Here is a 16,846-nt window from a genome sequence, read left to right as displayed (position 1 = left end):
AACATAAAGGTGGGAAAGTAGAACTTAACTTTCAAACAACTGAAAATTATGGGGTTTTTTTTAAACATTATTGTCAAGAAATTTGAAAAACAATAGAAATTCTATGAAGTACAAGGAGACTCGTAGTAAATGGGTATTATACTTTGATCAAAAACCAAAAAAGACCAAAAGATCACTGGGCCTCCAGTGGTTCTGGTTAATAAACACCCTACTTTCTTTCAATCACAATGTATTAAAAGACAGATATTCTTCTTAATCTATTATCAGCTTGGGGGCTCTTTTAAGGTTGCTTCTCCGCTAACTCTACATGCTGATCACAAGAGGTCACACTGTGCTCCTTTCCCCTCCCAGCTTTTATTCTATTTGGCTGCCACAGCAGTCCCCAATCAAATCACATGAAATTCTATAGAGCTTAGCTAAAGAAAACTCTGTAGTCTAGCGTTTGCTTCTCATCAAACCTTTGAATTTCAAAGGTTTAACTATTCCATATATCAAAATCTATTAGAGGATTGTTTCTCTAAATTTGCCTATAATTTCAAGGATCCAGCGTGGGGTAGCACTTATTAAGCAATATATGTTGTTTTTACATTTTAACATACTGTTAGAAATTCAACCAATACAACTGTCCTCTGAAAATAATCATAGGCTATACTTACTTGATAATGATATATTTCAATAAACTGCATCAGCTGTGTTTAGCCTAAAAACCCAAGTCACAATACCTCATTACCTTAACTTTCAACTCAAAATTACAAAGATAGTAGCCAAGTAAATTACTACCATGTTAACAGGTTAATCATGCTATAATAGAAAGCCTACCTAACAGTGAAAAATAAAGCTACAAAAGTAGGTTTGGTCCAGACTTCAGACCTTTAAGGTGAGGTTTTAAATTTTTACTCTTCAGGAAAATAGGAGCCTAAACAGGAGCTAAAAGATGTTTTAGCAAGAGACTGACATAATCAAAGTTGTGTGTTAGGTAAATCTAGTGGCACTGTGTAGAAAGGGTTGAAGCATACAAGGGTGAGACTAACCTCTTCTCTCTCTGGCTGCCAAAATGTATGAGAACTCATGCCTACCAGCTCTTCAAATATCTTCTATTTCCACTCCTGTGAGCTTTTACCAATTACTTCCCTCTTTTGAAAATAGGCCCTTTTCTCAGTTTTCAAGCCTTTCAGCCTTATCTGAGACATTCTATATTGCTGCCCACTCAAATGAGCACCTTAAACCTCTTTCCATCTTTCTTTTCAAACCAGTCTCCTCCTTTCCCTTCAGAGCTTTACTTTGCTTGGCACCTTTCTTTATTCTAAGTATCTGCAGAAGCTCCTTGTTCAGCGAAAGTTCTGCTTCAAAAGATCCCCTCTCTATGAGGACAGCTCCAGCCCAAATCTTAAATGCAGTGAAGTCTGAATTTTTAAGTGCCTATACAATGTTCACTTGGACCATTCCACTTGGATTATTCCACTCATCTCAGCTGCTCCTCCTATCAAAATCCTCTGCAACTCTTCTATTTCTTTTTGAACATGTCCAATTCTTCCAGTTGACCTAGTTAAAAAAAAAAAAAAAAAAAAACTAGGGGATCCCTGGGTGGCTCAGCGGTTTGGCACCTGCCTTTGGCCCAGGGCGTGATCCTAGAGTCCTGGGACCAAGTCCCACATCAGGTTCCCTGCATGGAGCCTGCTTCTCCCTCTGCCTGTGTCCCTGCCTCTCTCTCTCTCTCTCTCTCTCTCTCTGTCTCTCATGAATAAATGAATAAAATATTTTTTAAAAAATTAAACTTGGGAGGCCCTGGTGACGCAGCAGTTTGGCGCCGCCTGCAGCCCGGGGTGTGATCCTGGAGACTCGGGATCGAGTCCCGCATTGGGCTTCCTACACGGAGCCTGCTTCTCCCTTTTGCCTGTGTCTCTGCCTCTCTCTTCGCTCTCTGAATGAATAAATAAATAAATCTTAAAAAAAAATAAATAAAAATAAAAATAAAAAATTAAACTTTTCTTCTCTCTTTGAACTTTATTGCACAAATTTATAACTTTAGATCCTAGCATTTATTCTCTCAACCAATATACTCCAAGAAAGCAGTTAACTTTGTTTTATCCACAAGAATCCTACATAGAATGTACCACATAGACGCCTCAGTAAATATCTCTCAACACTGACATGGATGACAGAAAGGGAATCCTAAGAACAAGAGCCTGTTAGAGGCAAACTAAAACCAAGTTCTCTTCTGAATCCTAAACCAATGCTACTTCTACTATATTGGACTGTCAATGGCCAATCTATCACCAAACCAGATCATTTACTTCCTCAAAACTCTGCTTAATGCACCCTCTTCATTTTTACTACCAAGTCCTTGTTATGATAAACTTCAATTACTCCAATTGCCTTTTTTTTTGTACTCATCCCTCCAAGTCTCTCTCTTCTGAAATATTTCTAGCACAATGATGTCAAAATAACATTCCTGTAACATCACTTCTCTTGCTGGATCTTTACTGTCTAATTCCTCGGGTGAGCTTATAAAACTCATTACAATTTCCAAAACATAGCTTTTAGTTTCTACTCAGGCTTGTCTGCTATCACTCCCATTTATATCAAGTTCATTATCTTTTATTCTCTTTCTTCTTGACAATTAAGTACTACCTACTCACTATAGACACACACACACACACCCCACATTAGGAAAAGACCATTATTCATATTAGCAGAACCAGTACATCTTATTTCAGTTCACGAAAAATCTACATTCCAAAGAAGCCACACATCATTTTTTCTTAAACTTGTCATATGTTTCCTGACAACTCCAGGCCTGATTTTTCCTAATTTTCATTAAGCACCTACTGAACAATTCAGTTTTTTGTATTGTTCACAAATGTTCAAATCAGAGACCTCAGAATGCTAAAAGTACAAAAAATTCTCAGAATTCACCTGATCTAGTAATAATTACTGGGATAAACAGATTATCCCAAACCTACTGAGACAGAACCCCCAATGTAAGAATCCTAGGCATGTGTATTTTTTATTTTATTTTTTTAAAAGATTTTATTTATTCATGAGAGACACAGAGAGAGAGAGGCAGAGACATAGGCAGAGGGAGAAGTAGGCTCCCCTCAGGGAGCACGATGTGGGACTCGTTCCCTGAACTCCAGGATCACGTCCTGAGCCGAAAGCAGAGCTAAACCGCTGAGCCATCCAGGTGTCCCTGGCCTGTGTATTTTTTAAAGCTTCGTGAACAATTCTAATGTCCATTCCTAGTTGAGGCAATCCAGTCTGCCCATTTTCAGGTAAGAAAACTGACACGGGAAGAAAAGGTAAAGAAACTTGCTTAAGGCTATCCACCAGATTGCTGGTGGAGTAGAGTAGTGATAAAAATACAAGCTCACTAGATGTCCATTGACAGATGAATGGATAAAGATGTGAAACAGATGTACATAGGTAGGTAGACAGATGGATAAATAGATAATGAAATATTAGTGTGCCATCAAAAAGAATGAAACCTTGCCATTTGCAATGACATAGATAGAACTAGACAGTATTATGCTAAGCAATTAAGTCAAAGACAAATACCATATGATTTCACTCATATGTGGAATGTAAGAAACAAAACAGATGAACATAGGTGAAGGGAAGGAAAGATAAGATAAAAACAGAGAGGGAGGCAAACCATAAGAGACCTTAACTATAGGAAACAAATGGAGGATTGCTAGAGGGGAGGGGAGTGGAAGGATGGGGTAACCAGGTGATGAGCACTTGATGTAATTAGCACTGGGTGTTATATGCAACTAACTGATGCATCACTAAATTCTACCTCTGAAGTTAATAATACACCATATGTTAATTAAATTGAATTTATTTTTTATTTTTTTTAACTAAATTGAATTTAAATAAAAAATAAAAACAAAACACAGACTCAGCCTACTTAGGTTTATTGCTTACTAGCTGTGTGAACTTGGGCAAGTTAATTTTTATGCCTCTTTTTCATCTTTAAAATGGTGTGGCTAAAAAATAAAATCAAAATAAATAAATTTTAAAAATGGTGTGGCTATCTCAAAAGAGTTGTAAACAGTGTACATGAAACACTTAGAATAGAAAGAAGCGCCCAATAAGGGCTCAATATTAATAATGCAAAAAAAAAAAAGATTACAACCAAACTCTGAGTAAGTTTTATGCTCTTTTCACTACACTAGTATGTACATATATTTCCACCACCGGATTGTATATTCCCAAGGGCAGAGCTCAAGTCTCCTGCTTCCCACCACAACAAATACATTGTTAGTAACTAAATAACATTTTGAATGAATTATGGATTCCTATTTCTCAACATTGCCATCTCTGCCCTCCTAATTATACCAAAGCACCCAGAGGGAATAAATAATAAGAATCTTAGTGCTTACTATGAGCAAGGCATTATTTTAAGCACTTTACATACTTTCTCCTGTTAGATTACAAATATTCTATAACAAGAAATACAAAATTCACTTAGTACCTATATGTCACAAAACATTTTCTAACAAAGCTAGGTGTTACTTCTACATAAAATATAAAGAATTTTAACTAGTGATTCTTTACAAAGTCCTAAAATAAAATCAAACTTTCTTTTTTAAAAAAAAATCTGCACTTATGAAATAAGTTTATCCCAAGGGATTAACATTCTCATACTGTAAGTACTCGAAAATAATTTTTCATTTCTTTGCAACGTGTACAATTTTTTGAAACTACTTTAAAATACGGCCTTGAAAAGCAAAACAAATAACACATAATTGGCACTAGAGTACAATCTGCAACATGTACACATTATGTTTCAAATAAAGAATTCCACTTATGTATAAACTAAACAAAGTATTTCATACATATGTTTCTACTTGAAGATGGCTTGACAGAATAAAGCACTTAAATTTTTTATAAATTTTTCTCTTCCCTTTTATCACAAGGACTAGAATGTTAGATATACATATTGACCTATTTCTCTAGTCAGACAGTTGGGAAAAAGTGAAAGAATAATTTAGGAGTTGACGAACAATGGAAAAATGAAATAACAGATGTCCAAAGGTATGTTAGGTGTATCTTTTGCTTTTTTCATTGCCAGCCAATCTAACTACCTGCATCCATTCTGATATACCCTCAAATGTTTAATAATCTAAAGAAGTTATTACAAAACATAACCAGCTCTTTTAAAAAGGATATTGAGTTATCTGCCTCTTTTTTTTTTTTAATTGAACACAAGTGTTGGAGCTTTACACAAAGATGTTGTACCTCCTTGTCACACCTTCTTTCACAGACCTTTTCCTATTTAAGCAATCTGGCTTCATCGAACTTGTCTGAAAAGATCTAACATTGTTTTTAATAACTCAACACCTCTTTTAAGTACCAGAGACTTTCTTTGGAATATATATCCCAGGGCAAAGATAAACTTTTCTTCCCAAAGTTTTTCACATCAAGTTCCACAAGAACTTGTTTTTAAACCAAAAAACAAAACAAAACAAAACAAAACAAAAAAAAAACTGAGATACAACTGGCATATATTATGTTTGTTTCAGGTGTATACAATAATAATTCAATATTTGTATAAACTGTAGTATGTTCAACACAAAGTACATTCATTACCACACAGCTATAATTTTTTTTCTTGTGATAACTTTTAAGATTTACTCTTAGCAACTTTCAGATATATAATACAGTATCATTACCTAAAGTCACCATGCTGAAAACTATATGCCCAGGACAACAAAGACTATAGAAAAAAAAAAAAAGTCATCAAATGATTTAAAGAAGAGGAATTATTTTATCATATACTTTGAATATTTATTAATTTATTCAGAAAAGAGATTTATGGTCTTAAAAAAAGTTACAGAAACACAATAAAGAAAATAATTTCTCCAGACAAAAAAGAGTTGGGATTTTCAAAGATATTTCCAATTATTACCTTAAAAACAATAAAACTGGGCAGCCGGGGTGGCTCAGCGGTTTGGCCCTGCCTTCGGCCCAGGGCGTGATCCCAGAAACCCGGGATCAAGTCCCACGTCGGGCTCCCTGCATGGAGCCTGCTTCTCCCTGTGCCTGTGTCTCTGTCTCTCTCTCTTTCTCTGTCTCATGAATAAATAAATAAAATCTTAAAAAAACAACAACAACAATAAAACTGAGGTAGCCCAGGAGGCTCAGCGGTTTAGCGCCGCCTTCCACCCGGGGTCTGATCCTGGATACCTGGGATCGAGTCCGTCGGGCTCCCTGCATGGAGCTTGCTTCTCCCTCTGCCTGTGTCTCTGCCTCTCTGCCTCTTTCTCTCTGTGTCTTTCATGAATAAATAAATAAAATCTTTAAAAAAAAACAATAAAACTGCTTATATTATTTTTCTTGTTTCTCAAATTTCTGCTCATTTATGCACAGAGACAAATGAGCAAGAAGCCAGCAATATTATCATAGAAAAAGCAACATAAGAGATATGGAAATAAAATTACAAGCCAAGAAATTATTACCTCTGAGGTCAATGAAAATAGATGACATACTCAGAAAAAATTAGTACCAAGGACAAAAAAGCAAACAAAACAGACCACACTGATTTAGGTATCTATCAAGTCTCTCCAGTGTGACTGCCGCTTAGGGCTCCCATCCTCCAAAGGCCTCCAAAGCCTCCCAGTCTGTCCCTTCCAATCCACTCTATCCCCATAGTGATCTAAAAGATCCATCTGACTTCACGCTCTTGCTTAAACTACCGCCCTGGCTCATCCTCTCAGACAGGTTAAAATCAGAGTTCATCTGCACAATTATCAAGTCTCTTCAAAACCTGGCTCTAGCTTCCCTTTCCAATCTCTCCCCCACGTAAACTCTAGGAATCTTGCCTCTACCTGAAACAAAATTCTCCCATCTTGAGCTATCCATCCTGCAAACCATTTATACAGATGAGTACTGAGACTCAGAAATAACTCATCCAAGGACATAGAGCTAGTGATAGAACCATATCTAGAATATAAATTCTACCCTTGGTGTTCCTAAAGACCTTTGTAAATATTTTTTGTATTTATTATATTGTCAAATGTATGAGAATTGTTGAACTGTCAGGTTTTTCTCATTAGCTCTAAATATAAGCTTCTCCAAGATGATCCTATTGGGTCCAAGAAGAATAGATTTTTTTTTTTTTTAGTCTTAAAAAAAAATAAGCCACTCTGATAAGGGATGTTGATTAATGAAGGGGCTATACAAGGATGGGGACAGAGTCTATGGGAAATCTCCGTAACTTCCACTCAATTTCAATTTTGCTGTAAACATAAAATGGGCTCTAAAAAAGTTTTTTTTAATTAATTAAGTTTTACTAAGTCTAATTTAAGAATTTATACTTGTTCTGAAGGTCAGCTATCACATCAATAATCCTAGGGACTAGTCAGAAACCTGAAGGAAAATGTGGAAGCTCCACTAACGGGGGGGGGGGGGGGTTACTTCCAGCACATTGTGAGGCACTGACATTTATGTGTGCCCAGTTAAGCAGACTTAGGGATTACACTATTTAATTTTAATTAAATTGATTCTCACAACATGGAGAAGTAGCTTCAAAAAAATTCCTGCAAAGACTACAAAGGTAATAGCTACACAAGCACAAATCAACAAGAAAATTGCAGGGCTAAGACTCCTAACTAATACAAGCTATTCTTTAATCACATCATGATGTAAAATAATTTAGTCAATCACAAAGCTCTCACCAGAAATTATTGCTTGAGAGCAAAAAAGTACTATTAATAGAAAGGATCAGACTGTTTTTCTCATCTTTTTAAAATACTGAGTTCATGTAACTTATTAGTATACTATACATCATTCATTATATTGGCACATGCACATAACATAAACAAGGAAATATTAAAGGTGCATGGACATGGTTTTACTGAGGGTGGACACATTCAAAAAAAGTTTGAATATGCACTGCTTAAAGCACAAATCAAATCTTCGTCCTCTTTAAGCTGATGGTCAATCTTTCCAGTTTGCAGGACTGAAGGCAGTGTATTAGGCTGCATGATGCCTACCAGAGATGTTCGAGTCCTAATCCCTCAATGTGTTACCTCACGTATTAAAACAGTCTTTGCAGATGTGATTAAATTAAGGATTTTGAGATGGGGATATAATCCTGGATAGTCTTGATGGGCCAAATGTAATCACAAAAGTGCTTATAAAAACGAGGCAGGAGGATCAGTTATATAGCAGATGTGAGGCCTTAAACTAGAGGTGGGAATGATGTGAGGAAGGCGTCACAGACCACAGGTAGCCCTCGAAGCTGAAAGGTCAAAAAAGATTCTTTACCTCAGAGACTCAAGAAGGAATCAGCTCTGTTGACACTCTGACTTTAGGCCAGTTAAGACTTATTTAAGACTTTTGACCCCAGAACTATAAGATACTATATGTATACTGCTTTAGGCCACTAAATTTTTGGCAACTTGTTAAAGCAGCACTAAGAAATAACACAGGGGATTTCCGGGACCTGGGACTTTCAGTGACCAAAAACCAGGATAAGTTGGTCTCCCTGTTTTCAGGTTTCCAATTCCCATAACAACATATGGTACATAATAAGCATAAGAAAAGTCTTTGTTGGGCAGCCCTGGTGGCTCAGCAGTTTAGCGCCACCTTCGGCCCAGGGTGTGATCCTAGAGACTCGGGCCCCACATCATGGGGCTCCCTGCATGGGGCCTGCTTCTCCTCTGCCTGTGTCTCTGCCTCTCTCTCTCTCTCTCTCTCTCTGTCTCCCATGAATAAATAAATAAGATCTTAAAAAAAAAAAAAAGAAAAATCTTTGTTGAATAATTTTATGATGAAATATACAAATGATATACCCTTACTATTTTGTAAAGACCTGTTATATGTATTATTTAATTTCATCCTCCTAACAACTCAGTGAAGTGTGAATCAATTAGTTTTCCTACTTTTAGAATATAAGAATTAAGGTTCAAAGAAATTACATACTATGCCTAAGGATGTGTATATCTACAAAGTGATGGAGCCCTATTAAGAAGACAGGCCTTCTCACCTTTGACAAGTCAGGATCCTCTACCACGAACAAGGCTGCGTGGATTCAAATCCAGCCTCCTAAACTTAATAGCTGTTTAACCTCGCTATATTATTTAATTTGCCTACTTCCTTCACTATAAAATGAAAAATAAGGTTAACAATAATACTTACCTCATAGTGCTGTTGGGAAGATTGAATGTACTAAAATGTGTAAGTACACACCACAAGGTAGACACAGAGATAGATGTCAATTCTAATCAATATTACTCTGTACTGCAGCTACAGTACATTTATGCCTAAAATATTCTGTACTACTTAATAAAGAATCATATAATATATGCAAAAGTAAAAAATAGCAACCAGAATGACTAATAAGATGGAAGGATAGGTTTTGTGTGAAAGGGTCTAAGGTTAGGACTCTAGGCTGAAAAGACAAAAGGAGAGGGAAGACAAAATCAAGATATATAAAGTGTGAGAGTATAAAAAAGGGGGTTAAAAAATTCAGTAATACTGGTAAGGAGAACTTTAGAAACTAGAGAACTGTAATAGGAAAGCACAGCATTCATAAATTGCAAAATGATATAGCTTTAAAAAGAAATGGATCAAAAATGGGGGACAATTTATGAATGACAAAGACAAAAATGGCTACTAAAATGAGCTTAACTACTTTTCTGTAAACATCTATCTAACCCTACAATGGCTGAACATAACCATTAATGGTAAAGGGAGAATGGAGATACCGGAAAATGACATTAGAGCAAACCAGAACAAGAATTAGACCTCTGGTTGGATCAGTGCAGTAATTTCAATTTCCCCAAGGAAGAGAGTCTCAAAGACATAATATACCCTCTTGCCAGTCAGTATCACGTACCACTCCTCTTCTCCAATCTCATCATTACCCTTCCAAGAATATCTCAAGCCTAAATACCCTCTTTTCAATGTCCTTTAACAGCGTCAGTAAAGAATAATTAAAATGTCCCTAAATTTGGTACTCCAAACCAATCTCAAAATATATTAAAACAATTGTTCTTTAGCTAAAGTTTCATAATCTTTTCACTCCTTTAAGTAACCCTCAACATCCATTCTTCACTGGGAAAGTCAACAAACTTTACAGAACTTTCTGACTACTACTTTCAATACTAGGCTGATTTTTTTCTCCAACAGGTTGTGATCTTCTCACTATTGCTAATGAGAAGCCATATGAAGTTGGCCTAAGCAAAAGAGAGCCAGAAGTTACACAAAGTAATAGAAGCATGGTTAATTTAAATCCAAAAATGATTTCAGAAAGCACATTGTAATGCTTGGTTTCATCTCCACCATCTACTTAAAATTGGAAAAAAAAATGTTTAAGGGTACAAATTTGCAACTGATAACTAAGTCCTGGAGATATGCTATAGAGTATAATGCATATAATGATATTGCAAGTGAATTATTAAATTTATTATGAGACTAGGTTTTAATTATTCCAACCACCAAAAAAGAAATGACAATGTGACACGAAAAAAGTGATATCACTACAATAGCAATCATATTACAATATATAAATACAGCAAGTCAACATGTACATCTTAAATTTATGAAATGCCACAATGACATTTACACAATGTCAAATATGTTTCAATCAAAAAAAAAAATCATTCTAAACTTGAATGAAAAGTATAACCTCTTTGCCCTATGAGCCATTTCAGAAAGTGCTGGTGAAGAATAACATGATCTTAAGTTGGGCAGGATCAAGGAAAAGAGGAAATAAATTATATATATCCTGTAAATTACCAAGCCCTCCTCAGGAACAGGTGGATATGAGCACAAGGTTTTGGTATCTCACCTACAAATTTAAATTTAAAATGGGATGAGTCGACTCCTCTGCACGCACTTCGTGGTACCTAACATGATACTAAAAAGCAGAAAGGGAGGAATGACAGCAGTCCTTTAAAAGGGTTTGTAATTAAAGTCAAAAAGCCAAACGTCTTGTTCTCTAAGACTTCTGTCCATCTTCCATTCAAAATTCCTCAGCCAGGGAAGTGTTTCCTTTCCCTCTCATTTACTACTTTCTGTGAGGAACTCTACAACTTCAGTATCTTTGGAATCGGTTAGGCACCAAGAACATGAACATATTGTTGGTGTTTTCCAGAAATAAACGAGAGACTTCGTTTAACTAGACTTTAATCTGGTGTAATCGCTCTAACCGAAGCATCTTTTCAGTCAGCAAACGTCACACGTCTCTAAAATTCTCTAAGGGGGGTGGGGGTTAAAAATGGCTTTTCCGAGTATAATGACAGCAATCCTTTTACCGACAAGGTCTCTGTGCCTCAGAGACACCCAAATGTGCCGGGGAGCAACAGACACTCCATAAGCTTTAGGAACAAATGAAAAACAAGGTTAACAATAATACTTACCTCATGGTGCTGTTGGGAAGACTGAATGTACTAAAATGTGTAAAGTACACCCCACAAGGTAGACACAGATATAGGGACACAGGGAGCACTCTTCTCGCCTTCAAAATTCAGGACTTATCCTCCCATTACCAGGGACACTATCCAAGCCACACCACCAGAACCTACTGTACACACTACACCTAAGACACTCTACTAAACCAACGGCTTTCCATCAGCTACCCCTCGGAAACGTGCTTCATAACGCCCCCCCCACCCCAAAGTTTCCAAGAGGGGCAGCCCCAAGGGTGCGCGAGACCAAAGACACTAAGAAATGGCCAAGAACTCCTGCTTGTACATTACTTTCTCACCCTCGTGACAATCACGTTTTTAAAATCGCACGTCGGGAACACTCACATCCGACACTCTTTCCACCCTTATCACACTAGGAGAGCGAGCGGCTGGCAGGAAACCAGGGACTTACCTTGCATTTATCTGAGAACTACCCAAACACCCCGGCCTCTCCGTCTCCGAGGGGCAGCGTAACTGAGTACAAAGGCACTCGGGTGGTCCCTTCGGCTCAGGCACCTTTCCCTCCCACTTAGTCTGAAAATCCCAAAACACACCCTGAAAACCGTACAGGGCGCAGCCGGGCCCGGCAGCCGGAGAGCCGCGACGTAATAACCGGTGTGTCGCCCCGGCAGGGCCTGGGAGACCCGCACCCCAAGAGCCAAGATGATCTGGGGGTGTGACCTGGGGTGTCCCCTCTCAGGAAACTCCCGCCTCGTCGCGGCGACTCACCAGACGAGGGAGCACAGAGACAGGCAGGAGACCAGGGCCAAGGCCCGACGGTACTTCTTCATCTTCTCCTCCTTCTTCCCCCTGCCAGAAGGCGGCACATCCTCCCGGCAGCCGCCACTGCCGAGGCCAAGATGGAGGAGCCGGAGCAGGAGCGAGAGGATGGGACCGAGAGTCCTAAGGGCTGCGGCGCTGGGGGAGCGGCTCCTCAGCGGCTCGCGTACTGGCCGCCCTCCCCGCGGGGCCCACGGCGGCGCCCACAGGGGCGCTTCACAGGAGGTCTCCTGGGACTGCCGCAGCCGCCGGCTCGCCCGCGCCCGCCTCCTCCAGCCGCCGCCGCCGCCACCGCCGCCCCATATCCCCCCCGCCCGCCCCGGCTCTCCCTCCGTGCTGCCGGCGACCAACGGCCGCTGCGTACTAGGCTCCCAACAGCCAATCGCCGGCGGGGCCGCGCCACCTCACACACCGCTGAGCTGGAAGAAGACGCGTCACCCACGTCCCGCGGCGCTCGCGCCCCCACCAGCCTCCGCGCGGGCCACGCCCCCTCCGACGTCTCGGGCGGAGGAACGGGAGGTGGGGGGAGGACACCAGGCGCGAGAGCCGCTGTGGCCGCCGCCCCGCCCACCTCAGAGTTCCCCGGGGCGGGGGCTCACGTTCGGGAAGTCGGAGAGGAGCCACATGACCCTCAGCGGTCTCCTTTGCAAGGGCCCGCCCCCTCGCCCGGGGCCCAGCCGAGTCCGCGCAAGGCCTCTTGGGAGTTGTAGTGTGTCCTCTGGAACGCTCCTTTTCCTTTATCCCTCCCAGAATCACAGTTTTGATGGAGAGGTGTGGAGTTCCGCGCCTCCTCGCCAGAATGAACAGCTTTGGAATTGTTTTACTCAGCTTTCCTCTTTGAGCACAGTTCGTGGGATGGAAGGCCTAGAATGACGGTGGGGGAAAAAAGCTATAACTAAAAAAATTTAAAAGGTGTTTTTCCGGTGCCGATGGGCCCGGCCCATGGAGGTAGGTGCTGATTGGTAGGTGGAGAGGGGGTGCGCCAAGATTTCCTCTCACCTGATTGGTTGGAGCGGAAAGTCCCTCGCATCTTCTCCGCCTCGGGGAGACCTTCAGCGCCCCAGCTTCCTGCGCTGGGGTCGGCGGAGGTGGTCTGCGTTCTGTTGGATTCGAGCTTCGGCTGCAACGCTTGGGCTCTCGTTGACGAAGCCTCGGGTCCTGGAGTTCACCAAAAGGGAGGAAGGAGGTCACGTAACACACGCCTCTTGTGCTACCGTGCAGAGCAAAAAAGTGCCTGGTGCTTAAACTTTAGTAACCGACAGTATGCCCACCCTGGATTTTTATGCCACTGGGGCCCTCAAGATCTTTTGGAATCGGTTTCTGCTTGAAACTCCAAAATGCTTGACCACTTTTCTTCCCAATCCCCTCTTGTAGCTCTGTTAGAAAGCAGAGTTATAGAGGCAGAGGCATTAGCTTCTGCTCGGAGGAGAGATTTGGCCTCTGGCCTAATGAGTTCCTTCATCTGTCTCTGCTGATGTATTCGTTTCAGACTAAGAGGAATTAGTCTCTACTGAGGGATGCTTCTTTCATTAGATAAGAAATATAAAATATAACTCTGGTTTCCTTTATTTGTCTTGACTATCGGGAGACCCAGAACTCTCTTCCCCAGAAAGCAGCCAGACAAATGGGGGAATAGAGAGGCTCTAAGGTGTCTGTGCTGTGGAATACGGCATAATGTTTAGTGTAAAAAAATGAAGCAGATATTATTAGAGCATGCGTCAGGTACTGCACGTGTGGCCGCAGGGGAAAAAAATAAAACACCTTAGTAAAATGCTTAAATTTCAGACAAAATTTCCTTATGAACCTTTTAAGTCGAATTGGTTGGTAATTGCATTCCCAGGGACATAAATGATTTGACCCATTCTAAGAATCTTGATGTAAGTCAACTGGATATATTTTTTAAATTCTAGAAATGATGATGTGGAAACTAATTTTTCTGGCAATAATTAGGTAACAGTTCCAATGATCTACTGATACCACTCTTAGTATAAAACAATGAATTATCCTTTCATCTCTCTTTATCCTTGCAGTAGTCAAGCCTTTATCTCACTCAAGAGCAGAAGTAAATGGTTGATATGAAAGTTGAAAAGAAGGTAGGAACAATAGAAAGATGGATTATTTGACATTCTTTACCATATTGAGCACTCTTTCCTTTCATTCTAGGAATTACTTTATTCAGGATAGGGAACAGATGCTCCCCAGGTGATCCTCAGTAGATTACCACCAAGGAAGTCTGATCAGAATACATCCTTATCTCAAGACTGGCAAGTCACCTGGCACCTTATCTATTCCCTTTCCCGCTCCAAACCACAAACCCACCCACTACTACTCCACAAGTCCTTGCAATGCTCTTCTGGTAGACACAATCTTTCTTTCTCTCTCTCTCTCTTTTTTTTTCTTTAGTTCCTTCCTTCTTTCTTCTTTTTTCCTATAATTTGACTTTATTGATACCCCTGTGGTAGGGTTACCATTCATCATTCAGTCGTTAGCTTTCATTATTTCAGTCAATAAATATCCTTTTTTCTTTCTGCTAGCTTCATATAGTTTTCATGTTAAGATTTAGTCTTCAGTCCTCTGAGCTTTTTCATTTTTCTCTTGGGGACTTCATAATTTTAGTTCATAACTATGCTGTTGACTCCCAGGTCTGTAGCCCAACCTCTCTTCAAGTTTGTTGCTGGACATAGCATTTAGATATTCTACTATCACTTCAAATTTTCCCTGAATAAAATAGAACTCATCTTCCCCATAAATTAGCTTCTTCACCTGACTTTCTATTTGTGCTAGTTCTTCCTTGTTTTAAGATGTCAGATAGTGAGAATAAGAGAAGTTCCATGGAGTTGACCTTTGAAAAACTGGATGTTTTTCTACATGGTTGTTAAATATCAGGGGGAAAGTATGTTATAACTCAATAGGCAAATATAACAAAAAATTAGTTTGAATTACAAAATAAATTTAGCACAGATAAATGCGACCATATTTAAAGTATAACAACATATGCCAAAGAATGGCAAGAAAGACTGTAGAAAATCTTTGAGACATGGGCTAAGTAACTACTATCTAGAACCACAGTGGTTCTCAACCAGGAATAATTTTTCTCCTTGGGGAAAATAATGGCAACATTTGGAGACATTTCTGGTTGTTACAGTTGAGGAAATGCCATATCTAGTTGGTAGAAACCAGGGATGCTACATCTTACAATGCACAAGACAAAAAGTTATTTGGCCTGAAAAGTCAAAAGTACAAAGCTTGAGGAAACTCCTATAAGAGGATCTCCCAACTCAATAAAACCTATAAATCACTGATCACACACGATAAGTCATGTGCACTGCAAATCCTAGGATTTCCTAAATGTTGTCCAGAAACTCTGGACAGCTCAAGTCTCTGCCCTGATAAAGATCAGATACTCTGCTGACAGGCAGCCGCTTAACTGACTGAGCCACCTGAGTACCCCTATTTTTTATTAGATATAATCCATTGTGGTTATGTAGAAAATGTCCTTATTTGAGGAAATTTATGCTGAAATATTAAAAGTAAAATGTCATGATAATGGCATCTTACCTTCAAAGGTTCAGGAGAGGAGAAGAGTAAGAACAAATGTGGCCAACTGTTAACCATTGTCAAATCTAGGTAGAGGGAATACAGGTGGTTATAGCACTATACCTTCAAATTTTTAATATTTTAAAAAATTGTATAATAGCAATTTGAGGGTAGAATGAACACATACTTGATTCTGAAACCCTAGCTGTTTTCCTGTACTGACAGCCAGTCTCTCTCTCTCTCTCTCTCTCTCTCTCTCTCTCTCTCGGCAGAAGATTGGAAGAGTCTTCTTTGGAGAATGTGATTATCCTATAAGGGAAGACCTAAAAGATACTGAGACATGAGTGTTCTCAACCAATTCACCCCATGGAAAGGTCATAGTCAAGCCCAGCTTGTGCTCAGAATATCAAATAAACTTTTAATGCTCCACTACTAAAAGGAATAGACAACTAATTACCAGCCAAAAAGAAAATGCTCTGACATCTAAAACAAACAAAACATCAGAGTAGAAGAAAAAGACTATGCAGAGAAGAAAACTTAAAAAAAGAAATTCTAACATTGCCAGACATTGCCACCATAAAACAGTAACAGGATACTATACAAAAGGAACCTGTCAAAAACAACAACAAAAAAGATCTTTTATAAAGTAAAGATGTGAAAACAGAAATAAAAAAACTCAAGAGGAAAATTGGAAGATAAAATTGAAGAAATTGTCTGGAAAATAGGCAAAAAGACAAAGGACTAATGAAGGAGATCCAGAATAGCTATAATAGAAGAAGTGCAAAGACACAAACAACTTTAAGACATTTTTCTAGGGTTAAGTTTTCGAATTCAAAGTGCCCTAGTCTAAGTGCCCAGCACACTGGATAAAAATGATAGTGCTGAGTTGCCTAGGTGGCTCAGTCAGTTAAGCATATGACTTCGGCTCAGGTGGTGACTCTGAGGTCCTGGGATCAAGCCCCAGTTCCAGCTCCATGCTCAGCAGGGAGCCTGCTTCTCCTTTACCCCCTGACTCTACCCCTTGCTCATGCTCTTGCATAAATAAAATCTTTTAAAAAATGATCGATCAACACTGAGGCACATCATTGTGAAGTTCAAGACTATTGGATGCA

At 39.5% G+C, this 16,846-nt stretch overlaps 1 protein-coding gene across 1 annotated transcript in view; it reads right to left on the bottom strand.

Annotated features, from left to right (window-relative positions):
- The window catches only part of SUCO (SUN domain containing ossification factor), a 116,316-nt gene that overhangs the window by 67,551 nt on the left and 31,919 nt on the right, over positions 1-16,846 (bottom strand). Inside the window, exons 3-5 of the mRNA XM_055319020.1 lie at positions 13,197-13,355; positions 12,769-13,061; positions 12,147-12,491 (exon numbers count right to left, since the gene is read on the bottom strand). Of these exons, the coding sequence (XP_055174995.1) occupies positions 12,147-12,491; positions 12,769-13,061; positions 13,197-13,355 (797 nt within the window). The remainder of the gene's footprint in view (positions 1-12,146; positions 12,492-12,768; positions 13,062-13,196; positions 13,356-16,846) is intronic.

The sequence above is a fragment of the Nyctereutes procyonoides genome, unplaced genomic scaffold, assembly GCF_905146905.1.
Source record: "Nyctereutes procyonoides isolate TBG_1078 unplaced genomic scaffold, NYPRO_anot_genome, whole genome shotgun sequence".
NCBI lineage: Eukaryota > Metazoa > Chordata > Mammalia > Carnivora > Canidae > Nyctereutes > Nyctereutes procyonoides.
Note: the sequence above shows the minus strand (reverse complement) of the source record. Positions and strands in the feature narration are given on the sequence as shown.